The 14873-nt window shown below is 42.1% G+C and overlaps 1 protein-coding gene across 1 annotated transcript in view; it reads left to right on the forward strand.

The window, feature by feature from the left end:
* The window catches only part of LOC111229172 (receptor-type tyrosine-protein phosphatase S-like), a 65874-nt gene that overhangs the window by 22147 nt on the left and 28854 nt on the right, over positions 1-14873 (forward strand). The window contains exons 5-6 of the mRNA XM_022755381.1: positions 4712-4900; positions 12261-12371. Coding sequence (XP_022611102.1) covers positions 4712-4900; positions 12261-12371 — 300 coding nt within the window. The remainder of the gene's footprint in view (positions 1-4711; positions 4901-12260; positions 12372-14873) is intronic.

A 14873-nucleotide genomic window follows, 5' to 3' on the forward strand; every position in this document is an offset into this window, starting at 1 on the left:
CTCCCTGACCCTCGCTGTCTATCCGGACTCTCTCTCTTCTCCTCCTTTTGCATTTTTACAGGCTCTCGGCTGCTCCACCCCACCTCCAAACCTACCCCATCCCATTTCCACCCAAACTGCTCTTTTCTATGGACACTGCAGTTGTGTTGTTCCGCCTTCAGGAGACGTGAATATCTGCAGTTCTGCATGTTTGAAAACCTCTGGTGGGCGAGAGATTCTCATCACTGCAGTAGTGTGTGTGTGTGTGTGTGTGTGTGTGTGTGCGCGCGCGTGTGCGTGTCTGCACAACCTTCATGACTGTGTATGTGTGTGAATGCATGCACGTGGATTTCTTCGTTTAAGGGTGTGTGGTTGTGTTAGTGCATATCTTTATGTGTATGTGGCTGGTTTGTGCAGAGTAATCCTGATTATACTCACCTCCCAGTGTCCCATTTTAGGAGAAAGGGAGACGAGGGATGGGGGAGGAAGAGAGTGAGAGAGAGAAAGGGGAGGAGAGATGTTCTGCCACCATGGCAAACACTCTTCATATGAACAACAGAGTCAGATCAGTGATTCCCCCCAGGCGTCTGCTGCATTGGCAGACCGGCCAATATCAACTCAGCCTGCAAGAGGATTACACTCCTTGAGTGGAGAACCGGCTCTTTCATCACATATACCCCCTCATCCTCTCTGTTTTTATTCCATCCTTCCTTTTTTTTCTTTTCCTTACAGTTCATTCTTCATGCATGTTTTAATGTAATAGAGTGTTTTATGTGGGATTATCATGTTTTGTGTGTTTGGGCCCCAGCTGCTGGATCTGTGAGGAGAGGCAAAATCGGGCTTAGGATGGTGGGGACTCGATGGTGGGATTGATCTATGATGCAAAGTCTGATTGTGCATTGTATTGTGATCTATTATCATAAAGGTCCATTAGCATTTAAAGTGCTCCCCCTCAGCCCTCCTGCAGTCTATAGGAGTCAAAGCATTACAGCCTCTGAAGACTGCTGAGCGCTGGCAGATTAATCCTGAATCAGGCTCCCCGAGATCACCTTTTATTCAGGCGTCTCTCATGCACATGGGCCATTCCCCACTGAAATGAACTGAAAGATGAATAGGCAACCTGTTTCTTAACCAGGACAAATGACGATTTTCCGTATGGAGGGGAGTGTTTGAGTGCATGTGAGTGCATCTGTGTTTGAGTAACTGCGCTTGTGAGAGGGAAATACAAAGAAGGACTGGGAGAGAAACCCTGGATTCATGTTTGTTTGTTTGCATCATATGCATTATGTGTTTGACTCTGTGTGTGTGCCTTTCTGTATGTGTGTGTGTGTGTGTGTGTGTGTGTGTGTGTGTGTGTGTGTGTGTGTATGTGTGTACGCGGACGCATGAATTGTATATTTGCCCAGATCTGGTTGGCTCCACTGACTGGTTTTGGGCACCAGGCCTGATTGCCCTTCTGCAAACATAACCAGGCCAAAATGTACGCGCTCAACCTCTTGATACACACAAATACGCACAAACACAAAGCTCCGGGGAACAATGCTGCTTGGTCTTTGCCAATGTTCCCTCAAACGCTGTTGACACACACAGTGTTTGTATACACATGGCACATTTTTCCATAGGCTGTCTTATCAATTTAACCAGGAGATGAAAAATAAGCGGTACTCTTGCACAGCAGTGTGTGTTTTTGATAAATGATTCATTTGGTGAAAAGTGTGATCAAGGCCATGCCCACAGTATCTATTTCAAGCAGCCGCTGACTCATCCTCAGGCCTGGCTGAATACCTGTAGCCCTATATTCTCCTCTCCAGTGAACTGTACTTCACTCTCCAGTGCCACTATCTGTCCGCAGGTTAATGTGCATCTGCAGGACAGAGTATCTATCTATCTATCTATCTATCTATCTATCTATCTATCTATCTATCTATCTATCTATCTATCTATCTATCTATCTATCCTTGTTTCTCCTACCTCTCCCTAATGATTCAGTTCAAGGTCCACCTACACTCTATATTTGCAGCATTGATAAAGACCTGACTGGAATGCAGAGCCAGACCCCCTACACATACACACACATACACACACAGACACACACACACCTATACACACAGACACACACACACAGGCATGCACACGCCCCGAGCCCGCTGCAGTGCCGTGCTGTAATTAACAGCCAGGGAGTCCGTGTAGCGGTAGCCAGCGGTGTGATAAAAAGACCATCTGAACCCTCTCAGGAGAGGGGTGGGGTTAGGGGAGGGCAGAGGGGAGCAGATGTAGGCCTAGCATATTCCTCACCCGGGGGAGCTCGCCTCCTGACCTGCCTATCGATCCCCCCCCCCCCTTCTTTTCTCTTCCTCCGTGTTTCATCAATGGCCGTACCACTGGCTTCCATTCAAGTGGCTCATTAGCGCTGATCGTTTGGGAATGGTGTGAGGGAGGAGGCGGGGGTGGGTGGGGGAGGGGTCAAGGTGGTCCCCCTCCCTTAACTCAGGTCTCAATCGGATGATGTCAGAGGGATGGTATGAGGCCTGATCGCCACCTGAGCTCTAACTGTGGCACTGAGACTAAACATCGTCCCCAGACGCTCTTCTGAGCTTTGATTACTCTCTTTCCCTTCGTGGCATCTCTCCTCTCCGTCCTCCTCTTAGGAGCAGCTTGACATTCCTATCTGACGGGGTCTCTCAGAAAGGTGATGACTGTGGAAAGAGAGAAAGGGAGCAATAGATCCTATCTCCACTCAGCCTCTCATCCCCATCGCAGAGCGTGTGGAAACAGATGGTGCACGTCTGTCATGTGGTTAGGTAGCAGGGGGGCTTGGAGGAGGAGAGGAGCAGAGGAAAAACACACAGACAGTTGACGTGGCCGCGGTCTGCTTCTCGGACTGTGTTTGGCTTCAGATTTGTCAGTGATGCCGAGCTCAAGCTAGCAAACTTTCAGCGGGTCCTGTTTTGCTTGACAATCAAGATGCTCCTGTGGGTTTGATTTATTAGCCAAGCAAATTGCCATCTTGGTAATTGCTTTGCTGCTGTTGGAAAGTGGAATATGTAATTATAGGCCCAGGTATGGGGGAGGTGTCTGTGTGTATGTAGAGAGAGATAGAGTGGTTAAAAGGGTAAGGAGAGCAGGAAGCAGGAGGGCTGATGGATGCTTGATTACGTGTCTGGCCATCTGGACTGTTGTCACCGAGATGCTTAATCCCATTCACCAGAGAAAGTGCATGTGAATGTGTTTGTGTGTGTTTTTCCTGGATATGTGTGAACGTGTGTCCGTACATTGTTCCACACATTGCACAAAATCTATGAACATGCTAATAAGAACATAGCTATAGAGACAAGTACGTACACGCACGGGCAACACACGCACACTCATCCACTGCCCCCCCCACACCCCCCCCCCCCCCCAACATAATCAGACATATCCAGACACATGCAGACACATCCCAGATCGGCCTCTCTAATCGTTGGTACATTTTAACAATTACTGCTAACAAGTCCTTATTACCCCCAGTGCCCTGCCCCTCCTCTTGATCCCAGCTCCTAATTGCTGCTGCTGTTTCTGAGTAGCTCTCTGCATAGTTATTAGACAGGAATCATTACCAGCTCATAACACAGAGCCACACCATGGAAGAAAACTCACAGTTCACTGCCACTGTCACCAAACACCTGTGGTTCCAGGTTAAAAATGTTGTGCGAGCATGTTTGTGTGTGTGTGTGTGTGTGTGTGTGTGTGTGTGTGTGTGTGTGTGTGTGTGTGTGTGTGAATGACCTGGTTTTCTGCATTAGCTGGTCGTAAAATGTGATCTGATTTTCACCTAGTTCACAAGTGTAGACAAACACAGTGTCCCTAAGCTAATATAGGTGCAATTTCTCTGTCTGAAGTCATTAGGTAGGACATTTATTTCAATGTTTAGGGTCATTGTGCTGCTGCATCACTCACTTTCTATTGAGCTTCAGCCCACACCTCCAAACTGGTTTCAATGACTGGACTCCAGGTTTGACAACTCCTCCTTTGTTAATGCCATTAGATGAGGCGTTCACATGCTTCTTTTTCCAATCTACACTGTGATTTTTTTTTTTTTTTTTTGTGTATTCAGTATGGACAAGGACAATACAATGGTTTGTGTTTTATTAAATAAAATAGAGTCTTTGTTCATTATTGTAACTTGGATGAAGATCTGAAGATATTTGAAGACTAATTTATACATAAATGCAGGTGATTTCAAAGGGTTTTCTCTTTCTTTTTCTCACCACTGTAACTCCTGCTGATTGGGCGGTGTGTTTATACTCCCGTAGAAACGGCTTGTCACACACACTAAAAGCTAACTGTGTTACTGCCCGCCTACTAGATCACCTAATGACTACCTAAAGCTGTAGGAAGGACATGCTGCTTTGATGCAGAGGGATGTAGTGGCTCCAATGTCCTCTCCAGTATCTCCACTTCCCAATGCCCTGCAGATGTTAATGGGGGGGGGGGGTCTTACATCACTGTGTGTGTGAGTGAATCTTAGGTTTCATCCCAGAGGAAGGAGAGGAAGGATTCAGTCCTTAGTAGGGCAGACTCTGGCTCTGTGATAGACCAGATGGACAAGATAAACCAGTCATTTGTGTTGAGAGCAACTGTCCCAGAAATAAGGAGTGAACACGTTTGTACATCACTGTCCTCCTGGATTTTCTCCAAAATAAAATATGAGTAATCCCTTTAATTTTCTATATATTTTCTCTTGTCTTTCCAGAGGACCTGTTGCCATTCGGTTTCCCCAGTATAGACATGGGTCCCCAGCTGAAGGTGGTGGAGCGGACGAGGACGGCAACCATGCTGTGCGCTGCCAGCGGCATCCCCGACCCAGAGATCTCCTGGTTCAAAGACTTCCTGCCTGTCGACCCCAGCACCAGCCAGGGTCGCATCAAACAGCTCCGATCAGGTGAGATAGCTGAGGGTCAGATTATTTCCTTTGCCAATAAGTAAGCAAACGGTGCATCTCCAGCTTAACACTGCTATCAGGTAGAATCTCTGTTGCTCTAAATTTGGTGATTATCATGTTTAATTATGATTGAGGGATTACATGCTCCTCTCTGTGTTTATCTACATCCTTTGGGGGTGTAAAACCTTTTTAAAGCCAATTTCATAAATGGATAATTGCACCATCCTTAAGCCAAGAAAAAAAAAAGCTTTTTATTAACATTTGGGAGAAAAGATTAGAAAAAGATGACACTTTAAAGGCACAAATGTATTTCCATTGTTGATCATAAATATTGAAAAACATGGCAGCAAGTAATTAAAAAAGAAAATGCCAAGTCTCGCTTATTAAAAGTGATATGAAAAAGTTTACACACAGTTATGAAGTAAATCCATTTCTAAATAAATACTTAATATAATAATCAATCTACCTCAAAGCAACCATAATTCTCTTTTCTCAGATCTCAAAATCAATAGAAACAGAGAGAGGAGTTTCTTCACATTAGGCATTTAACTGATGCTCCTCTTATCTTCTGACCCGCCCAGCCTGAAATTGTGTGAAATGAGCTCTGTGGCTTAAAATGTGAATGTAAAATCACATTGCTGGAGACAGTAAGAGGTGAAGAGGGAGGGAAGCTTTTGGCTGCTCTGGAGAGGAGGAAAAGTGTGTCTGTGCAAACAGACAGATCGAGGGATGAATACAGAAGAATCACATCTTGCGCTTTAGACAGTTTGTTCAGCTTTGTTTATGCTCTTCTGTATAGATGATACAGTGTCTCCCGGAGTAGCCAGACACGTATTTTCTCAGCCATTCTCACTCAGCCGTCCTCAGGGGGAATGAAAGTGATGGTGAGGCGAAACCATTTTGTTGTTGCTTCATCCATATTCTCTGCGCTCCTCTGTCCTGCCAGCTCTGATATCTCCCTGCTGTCAGCCAATATCTTTCACTGATCACTACTGCCCTCTGTCAACATTGTGTCTCCATCGGCAGAGTTTGCCATTATATGCTGTTTAAACACATTTATATATTTGCACACGGTGAATTTTTAGGATCTTCAAGAGCTGACAGTTCACCGAGGCTCACCCCTTAGTTGCAGTTGTTACGCCTGTCAGGCTTTACCTTCTCGCACAGCGCATGTATGGTTGCCAGAGGTAACAGTGGCAGATTTATCACATGAAAATTTTCGAGGAACAGGTCTCTGATTTCACACGGTGGTAGACAAAAGCAACTTCTCCTTTCTAGCCAGCCACTGATTTTGCCAGCAGAAATGACAACTGCAAGTAGCAGATTTCAACAACTAGCTTGCTAATTAACGCAAACACTGTCTTCAGCCAACTCAAAACCAGAAACAACTGAGAGGGTGTTAAATCTGCAGCTGATGAATTCGTATGATATGTTATGCAAAGCTACAGTATGTGTCCCAGTCAAAAAGGAAAACACAGAAGACATGAAAATAAGAGGTGCTGCATTTGCCTTGCATTGCAAGGTAGCGCTATTTGCCATAGTATTATAGTACAGTATGAAAAGGAAAAGGTAAGTTACGTTGTTCTAACAAAATCCTGTTTGGATGTTGGGTTTACTGTAGAAACATGAGATACTGAAACAGGAGATTATAATGCTGCTTTATTGTTGATAATTTCACATTTACAAGAAAAAAGGAATTTAGAATGGGAGAGTTTTTTTCTAATGTAACCCTGACAAAATAATGTAACATTAGCTAATGTAATGTAGTTTGTAGCTTTGGAAATAACACTGCAATAGCATTACCGTAGGTAGTAAGCTAGTTAGCCAGACATGCTAATATTTGCATCTTAGAAAAATAGTTTTGGAAAGGGGATGAGAAGGACCGAACCTATCAAATTAGGGTCAAAAAGATTTTGAGCTTGTAAAGTGATTTTCACAAGTAATTCCAAAGTGTGTAGTTTCAAATAAGAATTTCTAAATCTATAAAATAAATCTGCATGACAAATTCAAGTCTGTAAAGATTTGTATTTGTAAAAATAAAATAAAATAAAAATTAGAATGTGTGAATTAAATCTGTGAACAAATTATATCAGTGGTGAGGTTAGACAAAGACCCTGTTTACAGAAACAGAGCAGAAAACAGCATGTAAAACTCAGTGACACTGTGTGAAGCTGAAGAAATAAGTACAAATTTTGACTCTGTTTTTACACCTGAATCTGATTGGACAATGACGGTCCACTCAGAGTCCAATCACACTACTACACCTTTCAGGACCTGCAGCCGGGATGAAGGCAACAGAACCATGTGTCCTATGACTGGACTCTGTTTTGTGATTGAATTGCCATTGTCCAATCAGAGTCACCAAACCACCTCTCTCTTTTTAAAAAAAAAAAAAATAAATACAAATAGTTTCTATACATGTACAAACTTAAATTTCAGTGATAGCAAAGCGAAAACTTATTTTTGTAGCCCCAAAATAGGTTTTTCTTGGTCTGCTCTGTAGGGTGTCTCACACACACACACACACACACACACACACACACACACACATGACACTGATTCACCAGTACAGTATGTTTGTCCACATATCACATCAATGAAACAGCAGCAAGACAAATGTTCTCAGTGAGATTCCCTGCAGGGATTAATAGGATTTTGAATCACAAAAAGCATCACAAAGCTGAACAACAAAATGCACACTATAATGAACCAAACACTGCAGTGAAATGACTTGGAGGAAATCAATTACAAGTGAGCTGGGCACAAAATAGCGCGGAGATGTGTTATGGATGAAACACTCCTTTAAGATCTCTTTAATGGGGGCACCTTCCAAGCAGTGCCTCTGATTTAGTGGACGTCTTCCAGCTCTCATTGGCCCGCAGCCAGTGGGCCACAACCACTGTTTTCTCTCTGTCTCTTCTTTTCTTTCTGTGTTGGGTCTTGGAAATATTTTTTATGGCCCATGTGGGTCAGAATGAAAAATGATATTGAGAAAGACTACGCTCAGATCCCACGAAAGATGACTCTTAGCCACTTCATAGCCCATAAGTATCCATCATCTGTAGTGTCTTCCCACTGCAGGTAACTAGCCATCAACAGTCGTGAACTCCATGTGTATACACCTACATAAAACCTGCACACACACGCCATCGGTTTCCTGAGGGTAGAAACATATGGTGCAGTATAAAGTTGAACTTTTCCTGACATCCTTGTACCTCCACCAAGGCATCCATCTATTTTTCCATGCCATCTGCTGCACTAGTTTATATGTGCGTGAGGAGAACTATGACAAGCTATCCGTCTATGTCTGACATTTGGGACTGAGATCTGGAGAGTTTACCTAAGCACTTAACAGCCTCCGTAGACCTACTCTCTAACAGATGGCATGCAATATGGACCCCGGAGGTGGACTACTGAGTAATGGATGGACCTGTCTTGGCAAAGAACTGTGATGTGATCAAAGGTTGTAGTTATGGTAATGCCCACAGTTTAGGTCACTTGTATCTAAAGCAAAACAGGGTAATGATCAAAAGATAAAGACATGGTTTAGTTTCTTTAAACAGGAGGATATGTCAAAAATAGAATTCAGTGAAATTTGGGGGAAATTAGAACACACGGACCAAAAAACAAATGATTAGTTTTTAGTGAAAGGCATTTTTGTTTTTTAAAAAAAGAATAAAATGATAATTAATTTTCGGACGAGTGAATAATAGATTCACACTTTATAATCATGATCTAACTTGCTTAAAAAATCTTGTCTCGTCATGCCTTTAATATTTTTGGCTCCACATTTTAGGAACATGTAGAAATAAATGATTCACTTATAACCAGGGTGAAAATGAAGCTGCTTCATACTTAGACTTTATTTGATCCCTAAAGTCTAATTTTAACTCGGTGACGTTAATGTGCTGTGATGAAAATAGAGACCATTTGTCTCGATTGTTGGTAGTGTTACAAGTTAATGTCTCACCTCGTGGGAGACTGGAGTCCAGGTGATCTGTTTGACCTAGAAGTTCTGGCCCAGCTATCGGGTTAGCGGTATCTGTTGTCATCTGATCGGCTGAGTCTCAGTCCAGCAGACACAATACACCGTCCGCGATTTCACAGTGGTTCAATTTACTGAAGTCACATCTCATTCTGGGGCTGTCAGCAGCCTCCAGACTCACTAACAAACTGCTCTGCTTCTCCCCCTTCTTCTCTGTTATCTTTCACTTTCCCTCCTTACTGCTGTTTGTCCTGCTTTTCCACATTGACTTTCATCATGTTTGCTCATTGCCAATTATCTGTCTACCTTGCGCTTTTATGGATGTGTGTCCTGACCTTTTTATGTGCCTATATACAGAACACCTGTCTTTTTCCATATATGGTAACGCCATGTTTTGCATAAGAGAAGATTTCAATTGCGGACTTCAGATTTGTGCTGATGGTTAGCCATATGAGCTGCTTCCAGCTGTCAGATGAGTTCTTGTTTGCAGAGCTCCACCTGTCCAGCTCCATCTCTCCTCAGCTCCGTCTTTCTCCCACTTCTCCTTCTGCCTCCACCTCCTTCTGAAGGAGAGGCTCGGCTTGTAGAGAAGATAATTTATTCCTGTTTATCTCCCAACTCTGCCCTGTACTGCGGGGAAATGAGAGATGGAAAAATAGAGAGACAGAGGAGGGCACGAGCTGTTTTCCTTTCACGTAACTGCAGAAGACAGAAGCAAATGGATGACAGCTTCAGCTTGCTGGGCCTCCTCAGCTCACTAAACACACTCAAAAACACAAAACACATACTGCGCCCCAGCTCGCTGTAACAAGTCAAACTTTCACTCCTCTGAGTCTCCAAGAACACGGTGTTTAAACTTCTGCATTTACTGATCACATATTGTAGAATTTGGAGAATCACACACACACACACACACACACACACACACACACACACACACACACACACACACACACACACACACACAAACTGCCTGTCCCTGTGGAGTCTTTTAGTGCTTAACTGGTCGTGTTTTAAAGCTTTTACACACAAAAGCCTTCTTTGCCATCAAGATAAGACAACATATGTATGCGTTTGCAGTAGTGGAAAGAAATTTGTGAGTACATTCACTCCAGTATTAGGTTTAATTTTGTGGTACGTCTGCTTTCTTTGAGTGGAGGGCCTGCAACTTGTGATTATTTTTACTTTTGATTCTTCTCCCCATTTTTTGTTGATTAATCAATATGAATGTTTGGTCTTCGAAATAACAGATTTTTTTCTGTTTCATTGGAAACTTTTTGCAAATGCTTCAGGATAAGCTCACTAATGGACCAGCAGTGTTTCACTTGAATTACAAAAACAAACAACCATATTTTCTCACTTATTTCTCGTGCTGTCCTCTACCTCTGGCCTCTGCTGCTCTGTTTCACGTGTTGACGTTTTGACAGATAGATGATCCTAAGATTTCTACTGGCACCTTAATACAGTATACACAGTCCTACCACACACACCGAGCTGAAACTAACATAGTCTAGAATAGCAGTCCTCCAATAAATCATAACATCAAAATGTTCAGATTATAGTAGTTTGTGGTGTTTTTGCCATTTAGCCTACCCTTATTGATATAAATGGTAGACAAAATAATAGCAACACCAGACACAATAACGAAATATAATTCAACCCCACCACAAGCTACATCCTCCAAAATGACCACATCAACACCTCTAAGCAGTTTCAACAAAAACTGCACATTATAACCTTCATGAAGGTGGGATTTATTTATAGTTTTAGCTGGGTGTACCTAATAAACTGGCAACCAAGGGTACATGAATGGAATTTTGTTGCTGTTGCTTACAGCAGTGATAATGTGATAATATTAATGTTTTTGGTGTATTTTGGGTAAAATTACCCTTTAAATTTGGCACCTACATCAACCAGCTAAAACATTAAAATGCTGCTAGGATGTTAATGCATCATTAATAATAATGCAGTTAGATAATATATGCACAATAATTTAACTTTAAAGGGAGCATTCTGCATAATTATGTAACGTACATTTTACCAATATTTTATGTAGTTTTGAATGCTGGACTTTAACTTGTGACCGAGTATTTTTACTTTTTACGTGTGTAAAGATTCTGAACACCATTTCCACCACTGTGTGTATGTGGAAAAATCGGTGTAAGTACAGAGCATAGTATATCTTCTGTTTGTCTACATATCTCCATGAATCTCTTACAAGCCAGATGCCTCTTATCAGTCTCACAGAACATATGTTACAAAACATGGTACTTTATAACAGACTTAAACTAGGTGTGTGTGTGTGTGTGTGCGCGTGTATGTGCACGTGTGTGTGTGTGTGTGTGTGTGTGTGTGCGCGTGTATGTGCACGTGTGTGTGTGTGTGTGTGTGTGTGTGTGCGCGTGTATGTGCACGTGTGTGTGTGTGTGTCTGTCCTCCTCAAAACGTTTTGTCTTGTGTGTGTTTTGAGTTTTGTCTTTTTCCTCTCTGTGCAGTACAGCAGAGTGTAATCCATGGTTTTGTGCTTCTTCCTCAGGCTCCATGTCAAAGTCAGTTTCAGAAGAGATGAATGTGACAGAGCAGGCTGAAAGAGCAAAAAAAAAACCCTACTGCTGGTAATTCAAAAGGCTGTTAGCAAAAAAAAAAAAAAAGAAAGAAAAGAAAAAAAAAAGCAGTAAGAATAGCACCCTGTGAAACAAAGAAAACAAAAGAATACCTGACGAGCGCCGTGTGTAATTATAGCACGTTTAGGGAGACACTGTTTATCACGGTGAGATCAGGGTAGGAAGATAAAAAACTGAGGAAGTAAGAGAAACAAGTTGAGGCGCTAAAGAGCATCGTCGGGTCGTTGCTGTGGGGTAGAGCTGTGTAGCTGCTGCCAGTTAACTGCCAAGATAGAAACAGGCTTTCTTCATGGCAGCAGTGAGTCTGCTGCAGGAGAGGAATCACTAGCTTGTAAAGAGGTACACAACAAAAGGCCCCTAAAGTGTCATCTAAGTTTATAAAAAGTAATCTTAAGACTTGTTTTTGGCTTACAAACTTTTTGGAAGGAATCTCTGAGTTTTGACTGTGTTGCCATTTCTGTAGGAGAAGGAAGGTAGAGGGAGGGGAGGGGAGGGGAGAAAACGTGTCTCATAAAAAGTACAACTACTGGTATATGAAAGCGTGGCCCTTTCAGAGGCTGCCTCACAGAAATAACAACAAAGCTGACTTTATTGGATGTTTTAGTAATAGAGGAGAGGATACCGCTGGGTCAGAATGTAACAGAGGAATACCAACAAATACATATCTCAGGATAAAAAGCAGAGGATGCAAAGTCAGGCTCCTACATTTTCTACAAACTCAACTGAACATCTGTCTGTGTTTCTTCTGCAGGAGCGTTACAGATTGAGAACAGCGAGGAAACGGACCAAGGGAAGTACGAGTGCGTGGCCACCAATTCTCAAGGCGTGCGCTACTCCTCCCCCGCAAACCTATATGTGCGAGGTAGGACGTCAACACAGAACACACGCGCACATGGACACACATGCACAGAGACAACACACAAGAAATCACTACTGTTAAGGTGCTCTTGGGATTAATGAAGTTATTTCTTCTCCGTTACTGTGCTCTTAAACAAGTTTTACTAACCCATCCATTGTCTACAATATATGTTGACCCTGTTGTTTGGTATTCTCACAACCACCTTTAACAAGTCCACCTTAAACCTTGGTGTGAGTTCCCACAGCTGAATCGAACTGAATATAAATTCGGGAACACACCTTGGTTTAACTGCATGGAAACATCACTGATCTGTCTACTAAAATGGTTTCTGTACTAGAGGCAGATTAAGAGGAAAATGTTGCACAAAAGATGCACAGATTTGATTGACGATTTGAATGAAATTAATTAAATTCAGAATCAGAATCAGGATATAATTAATTCTTAAATATGTTTGCATTATTGGCATCTGTGCGCCCACATGATCCTTGTTTAACTGATTCTAGCCTCTGGACTGTGGGTGCTGGCGTGTCACTGGCTTACTGCTGGAAGACCACGACCAATGTTCAGATTCACAAGTTCTAGTTTCTATGTTAAGTGGGATATCGGAGAAGTGTGTGTGTGTGTGTGTGTGTGTGTGTGTGTGTGTGTGTGTGTGTGTGTGTGTGTGTGTGTGTGTGTGTGTCTGTGTGTGTCTGTGTGTGTGTGTGTTTCAGTGGAGCGGGTGGCTTTGCGCTGGCCGTTTTTATTCTCTCTGTGTTTCCCCGTTCTCTCTCTCCCCCCTCACGTCATTGTGTTCTGCATCAACCCCCTTCCATCCCTCAGAGCTTCGAGAAGGTTGGTGTGCTCTTTCTTTTCTTTTGTTACTCCTTTGTTTCAGAAAGCTTCACTTATTGAAACAGAGAGAAACAAAAAAGAAAAAAAAAAAACCTTTAAAGGACACCGGAGTAGACTTGAAGTGAAATGGTTTTGTCTCCAAAATGGAGAGAGTTGATTTCTCTAAAGCTGCTACGATGATGAAGTGGTCTGCCTACGCAGCAGAGTGCATTGACTGCATTGTGAGGCCTTGTGTGCAGAACCCTTGGTATTGCCTTCACTCCCCGATCAATGTTTTCTGCATGGTATGATCTTGTTGTCATGGAGACCCAAGAATTGGAAGATTAAAAAGAGGCGATGTTTGCATGGAAGGAGTGAGAGAGAAAGAGAAAGGAGCACCGCTTGCATGTCTGTTGACTGACGGACTGACACAAGAGCATGGCACAGTGTGTGTTCACGCCTGTTGATATGCTCGGAATATGATATTATTGAACTTGCTGTCTTGTCATGTCTTGCTACTGTTATCTTTTGTTTTTTTTTTCCTTCCTTTTGTATCATCACGTGCAACGTTGTGTCCCAGCTCCCATGTCATCACATCTGCTCCAATTCTGCACTTGTTGCATTGAGTGGGAATCTTGCACTCGCTGTCATGCTTGTACATGCTGTTTTGTTCTGAAGTTATTCGTGCTGTGCAGGTTTGTAGGAGACGCATCAGTTATTTGACCAAATTCATGACAAAAACTCAAGATGGCAAGAAATCCATAACATCACCTGCAATGTAAAGTAGTAGGCGTACATCAAGTGCTGTATTTAAGTACAAATTTGACCTACTTGTATTTTACTTCTATATTTACAGTTCATACAGGACATGACATGCAATATAATTCATACTTTTTCTACTTCTTCAACTGCAAATTCAGAGGGAAATGTAGTACTCAGTTACATTTATCTGACAGATGTAGTTAGTAGTTACTTTACGAATTAGGATTTTATATAAAAAGTATAGGAAGATGTTGTAAAATATGATACATTGTTATAGATTAGGCACAACAGTTTACAAAACATTAAATATTTAAAATTAGCACCAATTGCAAAAGTAAAATAACATACACATGGATGATTACGCAGTAATACATAACACTAACAGGGGGCATTTTTTCTGCATTGAATGCTTTTGATACTTTAATGCTATACAATATAAAATATGGCACACCCTTCCTTTTAGAAATTGAACGCTTACTTATTAAGCAATAAAATTCACCCTCGCTCAATTAAATACTGTCAGATTTCAAAGCTACAGCCTGACTTGTTCTGGTATGACCAGTAGATTATAGCGATATAGCTAATGTTAGCTAGTGTTAGCACCCTTTAGCTAGATATTACTATGTGACATACATTACTGAGTTAGTTCAACAATTTTATGACTGTTATTTCTTGTGCTAATGTTACGCTATGTTTTACCATTTAGCATTACTCCATTACTGCCACTTAAAGTTTAGTCTCACTTTAAGTCAATTTTTTGCTAGTATGCTAATAAGTACTTTTACCTAGGGCCTAAGTGATATTCAGTGCAGGACCCCTGCTTGTAATGCGGTATTATTTACTTTATGGTCTTGCTAAAGTAGCCTATAATACTTCTTCCACCACAGCATATTCCCAATATTCATACTAACAATTCAATTCAATTCAATT

Source organism: Seriola dumerili, unplaced genomic scaffold (assembly GCF_002260705.1).
Source record: "Seriola dumerili isolate Sdu_G_001 unplaced genomic scaffold, Sdu_1.0 BDQW01000226.1, whole genome shotgun sequence".
In the NCBI taxonomy this organism is placed as follows: Eukaryota; Metazoa; Chordata; class Actinopteri; order Carangiformes; family Carangidae; genus Seriola; species Seriola dumerili.